The following is a 16249-nucleotide window of genomic DNA, read 5'->3' as shown; positions in this document are numbered from 1 at the left end:
GGAATCCACAGGCTTTTAAGATATGCAAATTTGCTTTTTATTAACATTAAACGAGACTGCCAGAAATTAAAAGGGGTAGTAAAACCAGATATTGACGATGGTATTTATCTGTTCCGTCATATTTATTTGTTTGCTAGAGAGAGAGAGAGAGAGAGAGAGGTGGAAAGAGAGAGAGAGAGGTGGAAAGAGAGAGAGAGGTGGAAAGAGAGAGAGAGGTGGAAAGAGAGAGAGAGAGGGGGAAAGAGAGAGAGAGAGGTAGAGAGAGAGAGAGAGAGAGAAACAAAGCAAATAGATGGGAGGGAGGGAGGGGGAAGGAAGAGAGAGAGGGAGGGAGGGAAGAAGGAAAAGCACGCCTCCCCTTCGCTTCCCTAGCTACCCTGCTGGGAGCTGCACAATATGTGTGAAAGAGCCGCATGTGGCTCCCGAGCCACCCGTGGTTTAGAGGTTGACAGCCCTAAGGAGGGGGGGATCGGCCCTCCCCCCTGTGCAATTTCTCTGATGTAATTTGCCTCCCACCGTTTGCTTTTTGCCCCACCGGACAAAATCTAAGTTCATTAGCTGTTGCAGATTTTCCGGGCTGTCTGGCCGTGGTCTTGGCCTTGTAGGAGGAGTACTCTCTGTGTCAAGGTGAGAAGAAAAATGGTAGGCGGGTAATTTATATCTACTCAGGAAGGTGGGGTAGGGCTGAGTCATTCTCTTGGAGGAGTTCCCCAGGCTGTGAAACATGCTGATGGAGTACTCTCTGTGTCAAGGTGAGAAGAAAAATGGTAGGCGGGTAATTTATATCTACTCAGGAAGGTGGGGTAGGGCTGAGTCATTCTCTTGGAGGAGTTCCCCAGGCTGTGAAACATGCTGATGGAGTACTCTCTGTGTCAAGGTGAGAAGAAAAATGGTAGGCGGGTAATTTATATCTACTCAGGAAGGTGGGGTAGGGCTGAGTCATTCTCTTGGAGGAGTTCCCCAGGCTGTGAAACATGCTGATGGAGTACTCTCTGTGTCAAGGTGAGAAGAAAAATGGTAGGCGGGTAATTTATATCTACTCAGGAAGGTGGGGTAGGGCTGAGTCATTCTCTTGGAGGAATTCCCTAGGCTGTGAAACATGCTAATGGAGGAGCTTTCCTGAGGAGGTTCTTTTGCATATGGATTGTTTCCTGAGTTTTCCCCACTGGGGCAAGGAGCGTAAAGATCCAGTGACCCAGCCCTCAGTTTTATGAGCAGGACTCCACATAGTCTCAGAGGGTAGCCGTGTGGGTCTGCAGTGGAGGAACCAGGTTAGAGCAGCACCGTGGAGACACGCAAGACGTTCTGGGTTGGAGCTTCTGAGTCAAAGCGCCCTTTGTCAGATACAAGTCAGAAGATAACGAGTTCCTCCTTCTGACTGATGACTCTCGAAAACCGATACCCTGGAAATCTTCAAGACCAACAAAATTTGTGGCAGTTTATGAGCTTTTGTGAGTCACTGCTCACTTCTTCAGATAAAGCTAGAATGTGAGCCCATCTGTCTTTATATCTTGGAGTGTGGGGTGATTTCAGCTTAGAAAGACAGACGGCTGGATGGCAGCTTATAATGAAGCTCGAGACAATGCATCCTCCTGGACTGAATCAAGACCTAGGTTTCCTGTCTCATTACCAATGCTGGTTTCTCCACGCCTACTGCCCCTCTGCATATCACGCCTACTCGAATCACACCTGTTGTTGTCATTCTCCTGCTATTGTTATTCGCCCACTATTGTCATTTGGTGTTTGAAATCAGTCCACTCGCCAAGAGATAAGGACACATGGGCTCACATTCTTGCTGTATCTGGAGAAGTGAGCAGTGACTCACAAAACCTCATACCTGCCACAGATTCTGTTAGTCTTTAAGGGCTCTTGCTCTTTTCTACTGCTACAGACAGACTGACACTCTGTCTCTTGGTCTCTGAGGTCCTACCAGACTCAAATGTAGCAGGACTCCAGATGTGAGTTTTGGCCACTCTGGGACACAGAGTGTTGGACTGGAGGGGCCATTGGCCTGATCCAACTGTGGCTTCTCTCTATGTTCTTCTGGCACTGGAAGCACGCTGGAGCACAACAGTGGCATCAAACTCTCGGTCTGGGGCAAGGGATGCTCTGTATTCTTGGTGCTTGGGGTGGGGGGCAGCAGTGGGAGGGTTTCCGGAGTTCTGGCCCTGCTGGTGGACCTCCTGATGGCCCCTGGGGTTTGGCCACCATGTGACACAGAGTGTTGGGCTGGATGGGCCATTGGCCTGATCCAGCATGGCTTCTCTTAAGTTCTTACATGAGTGAATCCGCCTCCCACAGGATTTAGTTCACAAGTGCCCCAACAGAGGGGAAACGTCACCTTTGAAACCACCCAGGTTTTTACCTTCCCGCGGTTCGTTTGGGCTTCACGGTGGAGGAAATGATTCCGTTCCGGGTAGGGGAGTGACCGATCCCCCAGCTATCGCCTCTCCCCCTGCCCCCCCTGCCCCTCTTTCCCCCCCCCCCCCAGGGAACGACTGGGTGTTTTATGTCACTTCTGTGGGAGCTAAGCGTGGACTAACAGGCCAGAGGCGCCCCCCTCCCCCCGTCGCTCCATTACTGTATTGATCGGGGAGATATTGCAGAAGACAGAAGAGCAAGCGCCTCTGATTGCCGGCACTTAGCTTGACAGCAATCCGATAGCCTTGGGATCCTGATGTACGGTCTCCAGCCGGCAGGCGGGGTCTCTTGTCGTCACCTCTTGGCAGGTGCAGGGAGAGCAGGCTGGGGGAGTCAGGAGCACAGAGAATCCACCAGGTACTGCTTAGTCGGGTGGCTCGTTGCATCGCAGGGTCCGGAGCCGGCAAAGTTTCCCGGGGCCCAGGCCAGCGTTCTCAACAGCAGCACTGCCCTGGCTGCCTATTGGATTCTGGATCCGCTTCAAGGTGTTGGTGCTTACCTTTAAAGCCCTGTACGGCCAGGGGGCAGCATACCTTCGAGGCTGCCTCTCCCCATACGAGCCCTGGAGGACACTGAGGTCCACCAGTCAACATCTTCTGGGGGTCCCCGGCCCCAGGGACGTCCAACAGAATCATAGAATGTTAGAGTTGGAAGGGACCTTGCAGATCATCTAGTCCAACCCCCTGCACTCTGCAGGAGCTCAGCCGAAAGATAACCCTACAACAAACCCGAAAGATGGCCGTCCAGCCTCCGCTTGGAAACGTCCAGCGAAGGAGCATCCACCACCTCCCGAGGCAGTCTGTTCCACTGCTCAACCACTCTCACAGTCAGTCTTGCCATCCGGAGCAAGAGAGAAGAGATCTGCTCCCTCTTCTACATGACAGCCCTTCAGGTACTTGAAGACTGCAATCACGTCCCCTCTAAGCCTTCTCTTTCCCAGGCTAAACAGACCCAACTCTTTCGGCCTTTCCTCGTAAGACTTGGATTCCAACCCTCTCGCCATCCTGGTTGCCCTCTTCTGGACTCGCTCGAGCCTCAACCAGGGCCAGGGCTTTTTCAACCCTGGCCCCCGCCTGGTGTAATCAGCTCCCGAGTAAGATCAGGGCCCCGCGGGATTTATTACAATTCCGCAGGGCCTGCAATACGGAGCTATTCCACCAGGTTTTTGGTTGAGTAGGATTGCCAAGTCCCCCGCTAAAAGGGCCCCCAATCTGCCAGTCCCCAAAGTGGCCAGATTGGGCCAACGTTCCCGGTGTGATGACGTCGACTGGGAGTGACGTCATCACACTGGGCATGTCGCCTGGGGACGCTCTAGCAATCACCCTGAAAACTCTATGGTACCGTGTACGAATGTCCCGGAACGGGACCAACCCTCCCCCGCTTATTTTGGTGAGTCACTTGGCAACTCTATGGTTGAGGCAGTGGCCATCCCGCTCCTTGGGTCGGCCCCCACTTCTAGCCTGGGCTGGCCTTTCACTTATAGCTCAGGTCGGCCCCTATTTACAGCCTGGGTCGGAGTCCCTACATTTAACAGGTCTTTGGGAAATGATTCCCAGTATAGCTGGCTTTTATTAGAGTTGTATGTTTTATATGTTTTAGTGTGGTTTTAACTGTATTGAATTTTGTATTGTTGGACTGTATTTATATTGTCGGAATCCGCCCCGAGCCCGTCAAGGGGAGGGCTGGATATAAATCCAAGTAAACATAAACAAACATAGGCCCAAGGTCATCCAGCAGCTGCAAGTGGAGGAGTGGGGGAATCAAACCCGGTTCTCCCAGATTAGAGTCCACGCACTTAAACCACTACGCCAAACGGGCTCTCAGTAGCCAGGGAGGAAGGGGGAGGCGTTTATATGCCATCCCCCTTTCATTCTCCAGGGGTAAAAGGAGGTGGGGTGGCCTCCCTCTGGGGGGGGGGCAAGTAATAAAAAAAACAAAAGATCCAACCGTGCGTAAATAACGGGAAATATATTCAACAATCCATAAGTGTAATAATCTGAACCTATTCAAATAAGAGTAACTTTTCCATAAATACAATATGGTAATCAGGAACTCGAAAGCACGTGGTCCAAATACAAAAAACAGTCCGTGCGGATCTGCAGGCGGCAAGACGAGGGTTTTGCGAAGAGGAATTATAAACATCTATACAGTTTCACTTGTCGAGGGATTTGACTTGGACTATTTCCGAAGGTGTATTAATAGGAATTTAGTGGTTGTAATGCTTTATACTTAATAGTAACTTCTCAGTGTACAAAATTTCCCCAAGTTATATAATCTAGCCATACAATATCAAAGTATTTACAATAACAAGATAATACAATAAATTGTCAGTTGCTGCCAACAGCCCGAAGATATCAGTGGAATTCCAAAACAGTTACTGTTGGCAGTCAAAAGAGTATAAGGCTTATAATGCTAAAAGCTAATGAAGCTTTGAAGCTTGACGAAGCAGCCGGCTTGTACTTGGTTTCGTCTAATGACTTCCTCATAAGCAGCTTAACTGATGTTGTATACAAGTTTTCTTAATGTGTGTATTTTTCTGGTTTTTAAAGACTCTTCTCTAGAGTTGCTACCTTTCATATAGGGACTAGCCCTTATTTCCTTGGACCATATCTCATGTGGGACCTGTCCTTGATAGACTAAGCTTCGTAGAGAGACCTTTGGCCACTCTGAATTAAAGCCATGTTAATTTTTATAACTGTGGAAGTTTCCCGAGTGGGCGAGAGACGACATTTAAGATGAATGCTTGGCAGAGAAGCGCATGAGAAATGAGGACAACCTTTCATGAGGTTTTTTGGGGTGTGGTGGCTGTCCTCCCAATTGGCTGCAGCTCTCACGCTCTCCTGCTATCCCCAACGGAAAACAACGTTTTGCTCTTCAACAAACAAGGTAATTTTGTAAAAAACTTTCAATGCCAGGCATGGGAAGAACCAGAGGAAAAAAGGGAGCTAGAAACCCACTTTATAAACTGCCAAGGAAAGACTTTGCTGACTTGGAAGAATCGGAGCAAGATACTTCTTTGCTGGAAGAAATGGCAGCCGCAGGAGGAAAGCTAGACGAAAGTTACCAGGCTCCAATTACACAGGCACTAACAGAAATAAAGGAAGAAATAAAAAGGGAGATAAAAAGCTCACGAGTCTTCAGTATACAGATTGAAAACTTCATTTCTGTCTTGAGAGTTCCAGGCAGGGTCGTTTCGTAGAAAAAGAGCTAGGGAAACTCATTAGCATAACTCAGCATATGCCACACCTCCTGACATCACCGGAAGTGTGTCATAAGGCCACACACACCACCCCCAACGGTCCCGGCCACCGCCAGCCTTGCAGCTCCACTGCCGAGCCCCATGAGGGGCCCGGCGGTGGACCTGCAAAGCCGGCGGCAGTGCAAGGAAGCCCCGCGAAGGCCCTCCCTGGCCCCAGGCAGGCAGGGGTGGGGAGAGGCACGGAGGAAGCAACTTACCCTCCCTCTTCTCCTGCCTCCTCCTGGCTGAATGAGGGCCGGAAGCGGGGCGGCCGGAAGCAGGGGGCGGGGCTTTATCATGTGCCCCGCCCCCCACACCTCACCCGGGGGAACTGCGATCCCCCGCGATCCCCCCCGAAATGACCTCTGGTTCCAGGACCTTTCTCCCCCTCCGCCACCCCAAAGCCCTGCATTAAAGTGAAGAATTGCTAGTGTCTGAATTGAAGTTTCCAAATGTTTCAACTCAGAATCTGGCTACATTTGACAGTAAAGTCACACCTCGAGTCCATGTATGGCCCCGGTCACACAGGCCAGATAACACGGGGTTGGAGGGAGGCATGGCTAGTTGTGCTGCTGCAATTTAATCCACTACTACCTGATTCGACGCCGCAGCGGCAGACCGAGGTTGTTTCCGGTGGCGCATGTTTCCGGCACGCTTCAACGTGGCAAGAGGAGCGCGCTAGAGCAAACAGATGGAGGAAGTCCATCTGCGGCCCGTCACAAGCGTTTGGTAGTGGACTTTCACAGGTACCTTTTAACTCCGGATCTTTGGCCAGATGAGACGGGTTGGCTACAGGTGCGCGACGCTTGCCAGATGTGCCCGTTTGATCGCGCCCGTAAAACCCGCCCGGCATCCGTGAGTATCCCGCTGCAACTTCTGCGTGTGACCGGGACCTCTGGTAAGAAAAAATATATACAGATGTGTGCTAGATGCCCACAGAATAATACAAAGGTCAATAAAATTACACACGGCAGTCTCATATTCAATGAACGTGTCGACTTGAAGGTAACGTTGAATGTGAGATTCCTGTACAGGATTTGTTCCCGAGGAAGGACCAGAGGTCTGAATCACTTAAATATCCGGAATAAGTGTTGAAAGGGAGATTGAATTTGGAGCAGACTGCTTTTGAGAACACAAGACTGTTAGAAGGATATTGACTGAGAGAGTTTGGAGCAGACTGCTATGGGTAATGTTATTGACCTTTGTATTTTTTTTCTGCGAAGGAGTAAGTGGTTGTTTTTCATTACTAAAATGATATTATGGCTTTGATCTAGTCTCTTCTGTTATTGTATTATTCCGTGGGCATCTAGCACACCTCTGTATATATCTTTTCTTACCAGACAGTGTGGTAGAATGCCATAGAATCCACCCTCCAAAGCAGCCATTTTCTCCATGGGAATGGATCTCTGTCGCCTGGAGACGGCTTGTAATTCTGGGAGATCTCCAGGCCATATCTGGAGGTTGGCAACCCTATCCCCGCACACGCCACTTTTAATGCAGTAGCCAGTGTTCCCTCTAAGCTGAGTTCCTGTGAGCTAACTCAGTTGTTTAGCCTCCAGCTCACCCGTTTTTTGTCTTAGCTCAGGAAGGGTGGCTCCGGAGCAAACTGATTTATGCAGTAGCCAAATCACCTGCTCAGAACTTTAAACTCAGTAGCTCACAAAGTAGAATTTTCGCTCACGGGACTGCATAGCTTAGAGGGAGCATTGCTCTGCACTGTTTTTTAAGACGTTTGCCAGATCTGGATCTTCACTGAAGGTCTACTTTGGCCCTTTAACAGGAGTATAAAGGAGGAGAGGGAGCAGTCAGGCAAATGCGACTGGTCAGAGAGGGGCGATCGTAACAAGAGGGATGTGTGTGTGTAAAGCACGGTCAATTCCCAGCCGACTTACAGCCATCCCAGCAAGGGGCTTTCCATGCGAGGGAGACGCAGAGGTGGTTTACCATTGCCTGCCTCTGCAGAGTCTTCCTTGGTGGTCTCCCATCCAAGACTTATGGCGACCCCAGCAAGGGGCTTTCGAGGCAAGGGAGAAGCAGAGGTGGTTGGCCACTGCCGGCCTCTGCAGAGTCTTCCTTAGTGGTCTCCCATCCAAGAGTTATGGCAACTCCAGCAAGGGGCTTTCGAGGCAAGGGAGAAGCAGAGATGGTTGGCCGTTGTCTTCTTCTGCAGAGTCATCCTTGGTGGTCCCCCATCCCAGACTTATGGCAATCCCAGCAAGGGGCTTTCAAGGCAAGGGAGAAGCAGAGGTGGTTGGCCACTGCCTTCCTCTGCAGAGTCTTCCTTGGTGGTCTCCCTTCCAAGACTTACGGTAACTCCAGCAAGGGGCTTTCAAACCAAGGGAGATGCAGAGGTGGTTGGCCACTGCCTTTCTCTGCAGAGTCTTCCTTGGTGGTCTCCCATCCGAGACTTCTGGCGACCCCAGCAAGGGGCTTTCGAGGCAAGTGAGAAGCAGAGGTGGCTTGCCATCGCCTTCCTCTGCAGAGTCTTCCTTGGTAGTCTACCATCCAAGTACTGGCCCTGCTTAGTTTCTGAGATCTGATGAGCTCGGACTATACCATATCATTCCACTTCCCTTTTAAAGTATTACGTATGTAAGCACTGTCAAGTTGCAGCTGGCTTATAGTGACCCCAGCAAGGGGTTTTCAAGGCAAGGGAGAAGCAGAGGTGGTTGGCCATGCCTTCCTCTGCAGAGTCTTTCTTGATGGTCTCCCTTCCAAGTACCAACCCTGCATAGTCTCTGCCTTTTGGTGACCCCAGCAAGGGGCTTTTGAGGCAAGGGAGAAGCAGAGGTGGTTGGCCATGCCTTCCTCTGCAGAGTCTTCCTTGGTGGTCTCCCATCCAAGATTTATGGTGACCCCAGCAAGGGGTTTTCAAGGTAAGGGAGAAGCAGAGGTGGTTGGCCATGCCTTCCTCTGCAGAGTCTTCCTTGGTGGTCTCCCATCCAAGATTTATGGTGACCCCAGCAAGGGGTTTTCAAGGTAAGGGAGAAGCAGAGGTGGTTGGCCATGCCTTCCTCTGCAGAGTCTTTCTTGCTGGTCTCCCTTCCAAGTACCAACCCTGCTTAGTCTCTGACCTATGGTGATCCCAGCAAGGGGCTTTCAGGGCAAGTGAGAAGCAGAGGTGGTGCCATCCAAGTACTTGCCCTGCTTAGCTTCCCAGATCGGGCTATACCACGCCACCTTCCCTACTTGCAAAAGAGATAGCCAGTGCTAGTTTTCCAGGGCTGTAAGAGCAGGGCGGAGTGTAAATCAAGCCGAAGCGGTGAGTCGCAGCAAGAATCAACAGATTTGCAGTGAATCCCCCTTGCTGGTGAGCTCCCCCTCACTGGCAGTCTGTAAGCAGCAGCTGGGCAAACACTTATCATCATCATCATCATCATCATCATCATCATCATCATCATCATCATCATCATCACGGATGCTCTAGGCCAGGGGTGTCAAACGCTTTTGTTACGAGGGCCGGATCTGACATAAATGCTACTTTATCAGGAGCCAGGCCATGTGTGCCATAAAATGTAATGGCAGGTACCGGAGAGATAAACTTTATAAAGGACACAGGCTCCACCCCCACCCCATGTAGTGGCTTCTGGTGAGCTCCCCCTCACTGGCAGTCTTTAAGCAGTGGCTGGACAAACATTTGTCAGAGATGCTATAGGCTAGGGGTGTCAAACTCTTTTTTTATGAGGGCCAGATCTGACATAAATGTTACTTCATCAGACCAGGGGAACATTGCTGGAGATACAAACTTTATAAAGGACACAGGCTCCACCCCCACCCCATGTAGTGGCTTCTCCAATCCTCACTGAGCTGTGATCAGAGGATGTGGGAGGGGGGGAACACCACGCCTCCTCTTTCTCTGCCTGTGCTGCCATTCCCACCACGCTATTTCACCTCTACCTCATACTCCTGTCCCAGCCATTTCCTTTCTATGTCTTGACAACTTTGAGCACACACGCTTCATCACATGCGCCCGCTGGCCCGCTTCCCTCCCTCCTGTTTGGTGTCGTGGTTCACTGCGCGGACTCTAATCCGGGGGAACCGGGTTTGATTCCCCCACTCCTCCACTTGCACCTGGCTGGATGACCTTGGGCAAGCCGTAGTTCTGATAAGAGCTGTTCTTGAAAAAGAGCAGTTTCTATCAAAGCTCTCTCAGCCCCACCGACCTCACAGGGTGTCTGTTGTGGGGAGGAGAAGGGAAAGGAGTTTGTAAGCCGCTCTGAGACTCCTTTGGGTAGTGAAGGGCGGGGTATAAATCCAATCTCTTCTCCCCCTCCTCCTCCTCCTCTTCTTCTTCTTCTTTTTCTCCTGCCTTCCTTCCCTCACACCAGTTGCTTGTGGGCCAGGTAAAGGCCCTGGACGGGCCGGTTCCGGCCCCCGGGCCTTATGTTTGACACCCCAGCTCTAGGCTGATCCTGCATTGATCAAGGGGTTGGACTAGATAGCCTGTATGGCCCCTTCCCACTCTGCAAATCTATGATTCTATGAATCTGGCTTGGATGTTTTGTTGGGACCAAGGAGGGTGTGTGTGTGAAAGAAACAAGACACCCGTGTTTCAGCATCTCCCACAAGACATTCTGTCGACTGCAGAGCCGGCTGACTGTAGCTCCCATTGCAGCTGACCTTTCTCAGCAGCTCATAAATCATCAGAGGTCAGTCGCTGACCCACAGCCCACCACATCACTGGCACATACAGACATGCTTGGGGCCGCCACATGGAAAGTTGTTGTGGAGCAACTGGGAAATGTGTGTGTTTGTGAGTGTGTGTAAGAGAGAGAGAGAGAGAAACTCTTCCAGAGGAAACGCGCCAACTGCCGAGTCGAGAGTATTTCCAGTTCTGATGCACAGAGAGCCTTGAAAAGAGAAGTCTGTCGGAAGGTCCGTGGAGGTGTTCTCACATGGGTTTCTTTGTCCGAAGTCACCTCCGAAGCATAACTGCACCAAAAGTACCCTGGCTTTTTTGCAAATGTCTCTCTGTGTCTCGAAAAAACATCTTGCATGAATCTATACATATAATCTATCACAGGGGTCATTTCCTGCAGGAGCGCACAGGAGCGGAGCTCCGGCAGTAAAGAGCCCAGGGGGTGGGCACATGCAAGAAGCCCCACCCCCTGCTCCCAGCAGCCCTCAGTCAGAGCAAGAAGTAGCCAAGTAAATTGCAGAGCACCCCCCCCCCCAGCCCCCTGGTCCAAAGCAGTCCAGTGGCACCTTTATGACCAAGTTTTATTCAGGTACAAGCTCTCCCTCCTCTGCGAGGACAGATCTGCACGTTCCTCCCCCCCCCCCCAATAGCTAGCCACCCAAAAGAGTCCAGTGGAGCCTGAGCGGTGGGTGTTGCCTTCTGACACACTTCCAGTGATGTCAGGGGGTGTGGCATATGCAAATAAGTTGTGCTAATGAGTTATGCTAATGAGCTCCCGCACCTCTTTTTCTACGAAATGACCCCTGATCTATCATAGGAAAATACAGAAGCCCACAGGATCCATGAAAGGAAAATACAAAGTCCAGAGTTAATTTCAACACTTTTCCTAGGTAGTATTCAGTGTTTCAGTGTTTCAGACTTCTGGTCCCTCAGGAACAAAGAACAACTATAGGAAGTCTCATTCCATTTCCTTATTGGACAATACTATTCAGTTTCCTTATGGGCCAGGTCTCCTAAGCTTTAGTGAGCACCTCTCAAGGCTGCTTCTGTGTAACAGGACCAAACAGGCCAGAAGTCTGAAACACTGCATACTACCGAGGAAAAGTGTTGAAATCTACTCTGGACTTTGTATTTCCCTTTCATGGATCCTGTGGGCTTCTGTATTTTCCTATGATGGATTCATTCTATGATGGATTTCCTATAATGGATTCATTCTTGATTACATGTGCATTTCACTTTGTCAAAGTCTCCTTTTGTATATATTTTTGCGGGTAATTCAGCTCACCGTTGTTTTCTGTTGGCCTTTGCTGTTTCTTGCTGTGTGCTGTACTGTTGGTCGTTGGTCGAAAAACATCTTCCCTTTCGGCACATCTGAAAAAGTTTGCTCGTCGTGTGAGGTTGCCAGCTCTGGGTTGGGAAATTGTCATGAACTCCCTTCCCGGGACCAGTCGGTTGAGCGAAAGGGAGGTATGGTGCTGCTCTAACCCCAGAACTTCCAAGAGAGAGACCCCAATGGGGTCTTCTCTATTTATTGGGAAGAAATGCCTGGGCCAGTGTTACCTCACAGCTGATACCCAGTCCTTGAGCGCATCTCTCCTCTTTATTCACAATCAGCCCCTTTCCCCGCTTAAAGTAACAGGAGTCTGTTGAAGGTATGTGGTATATACCTGTTGTTAAAGAGTTTCGTGGAAGACTCAAAATAAACACACCAAATACGGTTAAGTCAAATGGTGTTTATATAACTAATAACTGGTGAATGATTAAACAATAACTTTGTATATAATAACAGATTAACATAGAGCTAACAACAGTTGTGCTCACAGACAGACCAACTGACAGAGAGTAACTGAACAACTGTCACTCTTAGAATCTCTGTGTATGACCAAGACAGTCGCGACAGCCAATCAGAGTTCAGGCTGCCTCACACAGATGAGACTGACAGAGCCTCTCAGTACACGCCCACATCTATCAAGCTTGAATCCTCAAGTAGTTTGCAGGCGCAATCTAACTTTATACATGTAAACATTATCTCTGCACCTGTGCCTCTATATTCATATTCTGACAGTTGCACCATTGATTTATAAAGGGGCATTATGATATTGGCTGATCTGTTTTCAATACCCTTCCTAATCCCAGCATAGCACTGGCCTTTTTTATTTCAGTCACACACTGTCTCAACATTTTCAGAGAGTTATCTACTATGACTCCAAGATCTCTCTCTTGGCCAGTCTCTGCCTGTTCGGACCCCATCAACATGTATTTATAATTAGGATTTTTGGCTCCAATGTGCATCACTTTGCACTTGGCCACATTGAACCCCATTTGCCACGTTGACACCCACTTGCCCATCCTTGACAGATCCCTCTTACAGCATGCGGTGAACTGGAATGGAATCTCATACAGTGGTGATGTTACAGCATACGTTTTAATCAATGACCAATAATAATTAGAAAAGATTATCCCTAGAGAATGGTGGAGGGGGGGGACCTCAGCCGGGTAGAATGCCGTAGAGTCCACCCTCCAAAGCAGCCATTTTCTCCAGGGGAACTGATCTCTGGAGTCTGGAGATGGGCTGTAATAGTGGGAGATCTCCAGGTACCACCCGGAGGTTGGCAACCCTATAAAAATCCCCCCCCCCCAAAAAAGATGGGAACTAGGGGACATTTGGCACACCTCTGCACCTAACACAGATGTACCAAACAATATTGGGCTGCAGCAAACCTGCAATTTTGCCATTTCTCCTCCGAGTCCTCCCCCGCATAATGAGAAATGCCCCCCCCACCCACCCACACAACGTCCGAGAGGCAAAATGTGCCACAGATCCGAATGCGCAGAGGAATAAAGGGATTCCACCTCTGCAGCCCCCCATCGATGAATCGATCCTTTGAGCGCAGAGGGGATGTTATTAGAATACATGCTGGGGGGGGATCAGCATTCCAGGTCGGTCCCGGGAGAACTCACAGAATTACAACTGATCTCAAGACTGCAGAGATGAGTCCCCCCCCTGGAGAAAATGGCAGCCTTGGAGTCGTTGGCATCGTACCCAGCTGGATGTCAGGTAGCCCTGTCCTAGGCCTGGAATGTGGAGGGGTGCCCTCCCATTTTCTGCCTCATCCTGGCTCACCAACTGTCTGCTATCTTATGCTTGACCTTGTAGATGCTCCAGCTGCAGTTTTACCCGGCTGGGCAAGTTAACGGCTTTCACCTTGCCTGCACGGCTTTCACTTTGCCTGCTTGCTTTTACCCGCGCGCGCGAGATGTATCCATTAGCTCATGCTTACCAGGGGGATGTTTGATTCTAGTATAAGTCAGAGGCCCTAGTATTGGCGGCCATTCCTGACACGAGCTGTACACGTGTCTCTAGTACTGGATTGACCAATAAACAGTTATCTTCTCATGAAGCCCTGTGTTGCGTAACCTGACTAAGGACCCTGACACTGAGGTCGCTCCCCTCCCCAAATCCTCCCAATCCCATGCGCTACACCACCACCCGCCCCCGAAATCACCAGGTATTTCCCAACCAACAGTTGGAAACCCTCGGTAGCGGAACTACTCTTGCTTTCAGAAGGCGACTGTTTGGGCCAACCTTGTCTGGGCGGATGTCTTGACCAGTGTTCCCTCTAAGTTGAGTTCGTGTGAGCTAGCTCACAGTTTTTTAGCCTCCAGTTCACACTGTTTTGCCTTAGCTCAGGAAGGAGGGCTCCAGAGCAAACTGATTTCTGCAGGAGCCAAATGGCTCACTCACAGCTTTAATGCCAGTAGTTCACAAAGTAGAATTTTTGCTCACAAGACTCCACAGCTTAGAGGGAGCGTTAGTCTTGACTTGTCCAGTGCAGAGCCATTGTGGTGTAGAGCGGTGGTCTAGGGATCTGGGAGACCCATGTTCGAATTCCTACTTCTACCATAGAGGCTCGTTGGGTGACCATGGGCCTGTCACAAACTCTCAGCCCGGCCTACCTCACAGGGTTGCTGTTGTGAGGAAACGGAGGAAGGGGAAACGATGTGCTAAAAGCCACTTTAAAAGTCCCAACTGGGGAGAAAAGTGAGAGATAAATAAATAAATAAATGCAAATAAATGCAAATGCATATTCCGAGAGACTCACTGAAAGGGGGGGTGATTCACACATGGAATTCACTGCCACAGGAGGTGGCGGCAGCTACAAGCATGGATGGCTTCAAGAGGGAATTGCATAAGCATATGGAGCAGAGGTCCGTCAGTGGCTCTTAGCCACAAGGTATCGGTAGGAACTCTCGGTCTGGGGCAAGGGATGCTCTGTCTTCTTGGTGCTTGGGAGGGGGGCAAGAGTGGGAGGGCTTCTAGTGTCCTGGCCCCACTGGTGGACCTCCTGATGGCAGCTGGTATTTCTGGCCACTGTGTGACTCAGAGTGTTGGACTGGATGGGCCACTGGCCTGATCCAACATTGCCTTCTCTTATGTGCTTATAGATGGAACTCTCAGGCTGGGGCAAGGGATGCTCTGTATTCTTGGTGCTTGGGGGGGGAGCAACAGTGGGAGGGCTTCTAGTGTCCTGGCCCCACTGCTGGACCTCCTGATGGCACCTGGTATTTCTGGCCACTGTGTGACACAGAGTGTTGGACTAGATGGGCCACTGGCCTGATCCAGCATTGGCTTCTCTTATGTTCTTACGACTGATGAAAAAGGATGCAGCGGGCAGCTGTGATTTCCCGGAGAATCAAAGAAATAAGGTATTCAGCATCTCGGCTCTCTCTTTTCACCCACAGGAAGTGCTACTCAAGAGGGCGGCCGACCTGGTGGAAGCGTTGTATGGAATGCCACACAATAACCAGGTAGGAAACGCAGCCCTCCGCCCCAGGGGAGGTCATCCGGAGGTTCCTGGGGAGATGGACTTGAAGGGCTTTAGCAGCCAAAGTTTTTGCAGTAGATAATGGCAAGCCCTGCCCTGCCCACCGTGTTTATTCCCAATTAAATTGGGGGGATCCTGGGAAGAAAGGTGGGGTTCAGGTATGTCGGTGGGGACGCCGGCCTCCAGGTGGGACCTGAGATCCCCCAAAATTACAGCTCATCTCCAGTCTACAAAGATCAGTTCCCCTGGAGAAAATGGATACTTTGGGGGATTGGGCCTATGGCATTGTTACCCCTGCCTGCTACACGGGGAGGGCTGTACCACTCAAACCGCAGGGTTGTTGTAAGGATTAGAGAGGTCAAGTATTTGAAGCATATGGAATACTCTAAAGCAGGGGTGTCGAACTCATTTGTTACGAGGGCCGGATCTGACATAAATGAAACCTTGTCGGGCCGGGCCGTGTGTGTCATAAAATGTAATGCCAGGTAGCGGAGAGATAAACTTTATAAAGGACACAAACACAAAGCGTGGTTTTTTTTACTTAAAATAAAAACATGCTCAAAACAGCGCTCTTGCAATATTTTGGTTATTTAACAGTGTCTGAAAACTGACACCTCTTGCCAGGGGTCATTTCCTGCAGGGAGCGCACAGGAGCGGAGCTCCGGCAGTAAAGAGCCCAGGGGGCAGGCTCATGCAACAAGCCCCAACCCCTGCTCCCAGCAACCCTCAATCAGGGCAAGAAGCAGCCAGGTAAATTGCAGAGCACCCCCCCCAGTCCAAAACAGTCCAGTGGCACCTTTAAGGCCAAGTCTTATTCAGGTAGAAGCTCTCCCTCCTTTGTGAGGACAGATCTTCACGTCTCCCCCCCCCCTCAGTAGCTAGCAATCCCAAACAGTCCAGTGGAGCCTGAGCAGTGGGTGTTGCCTTCTGACACACTTCCAGTGATGTCGGGGTGTGTGGCATATGCAAATAAGTTATGCTAATTAGTTATGCTAATGAGCTCCTGCACCTCTTTTTCTATGAAATGACCCCTGCCTCTTGCTCTGAATTACTGCATCTGTCCCGCTGTCGGGACTCCCGGCACCCCCACGCCGCCAGCAGGATCCCCCCTTTTGTCCTCCGCCG

The 16249-nt window shown here is 50.4% G+C and overlaps 1 protein-coding gene across 1 annotated transcript in view; it reads left to right on the top strand.

The window, feature by feature from the left end:
- LOC107113666 (transcription factor COE3-like) overlaps positions 1-16249 on the top strand; it is a gene marked incomplete at its 5' end in the record, with an annotated part of 41299 nt that overhangs the window by 11325 nt on the left and 13725 nt on the right. Inside the window, one exon of the mRNA XM_015415017.1 lies at positions 15042-15107. Coding sequence (XP_015270503.1) covers positions 15042-15107 — 66 coding nt within the window. The remainder of the gene's footprint in view (positions 1-15041; positions 15108-16249) is intronic.

Source organism: Gekko japonicus, unplaced genomic scaffold, assembly GCF_001447785.1.
Source record: "Gekko japonicus isolate JY-2015 unplaced genomic scaffold, Gekko_japonicus_V1.1 scaffold5560, whole genome shotgun sequence".
NCBI lineage: Eukaryota > Metazoa > Chordata > Lepidosauria > Squamata > Gekkonidae > Gekko > Gekko japonicus.
This window is presented reverse-complemented; position numbering and strand designations above follow the sequence as displayed.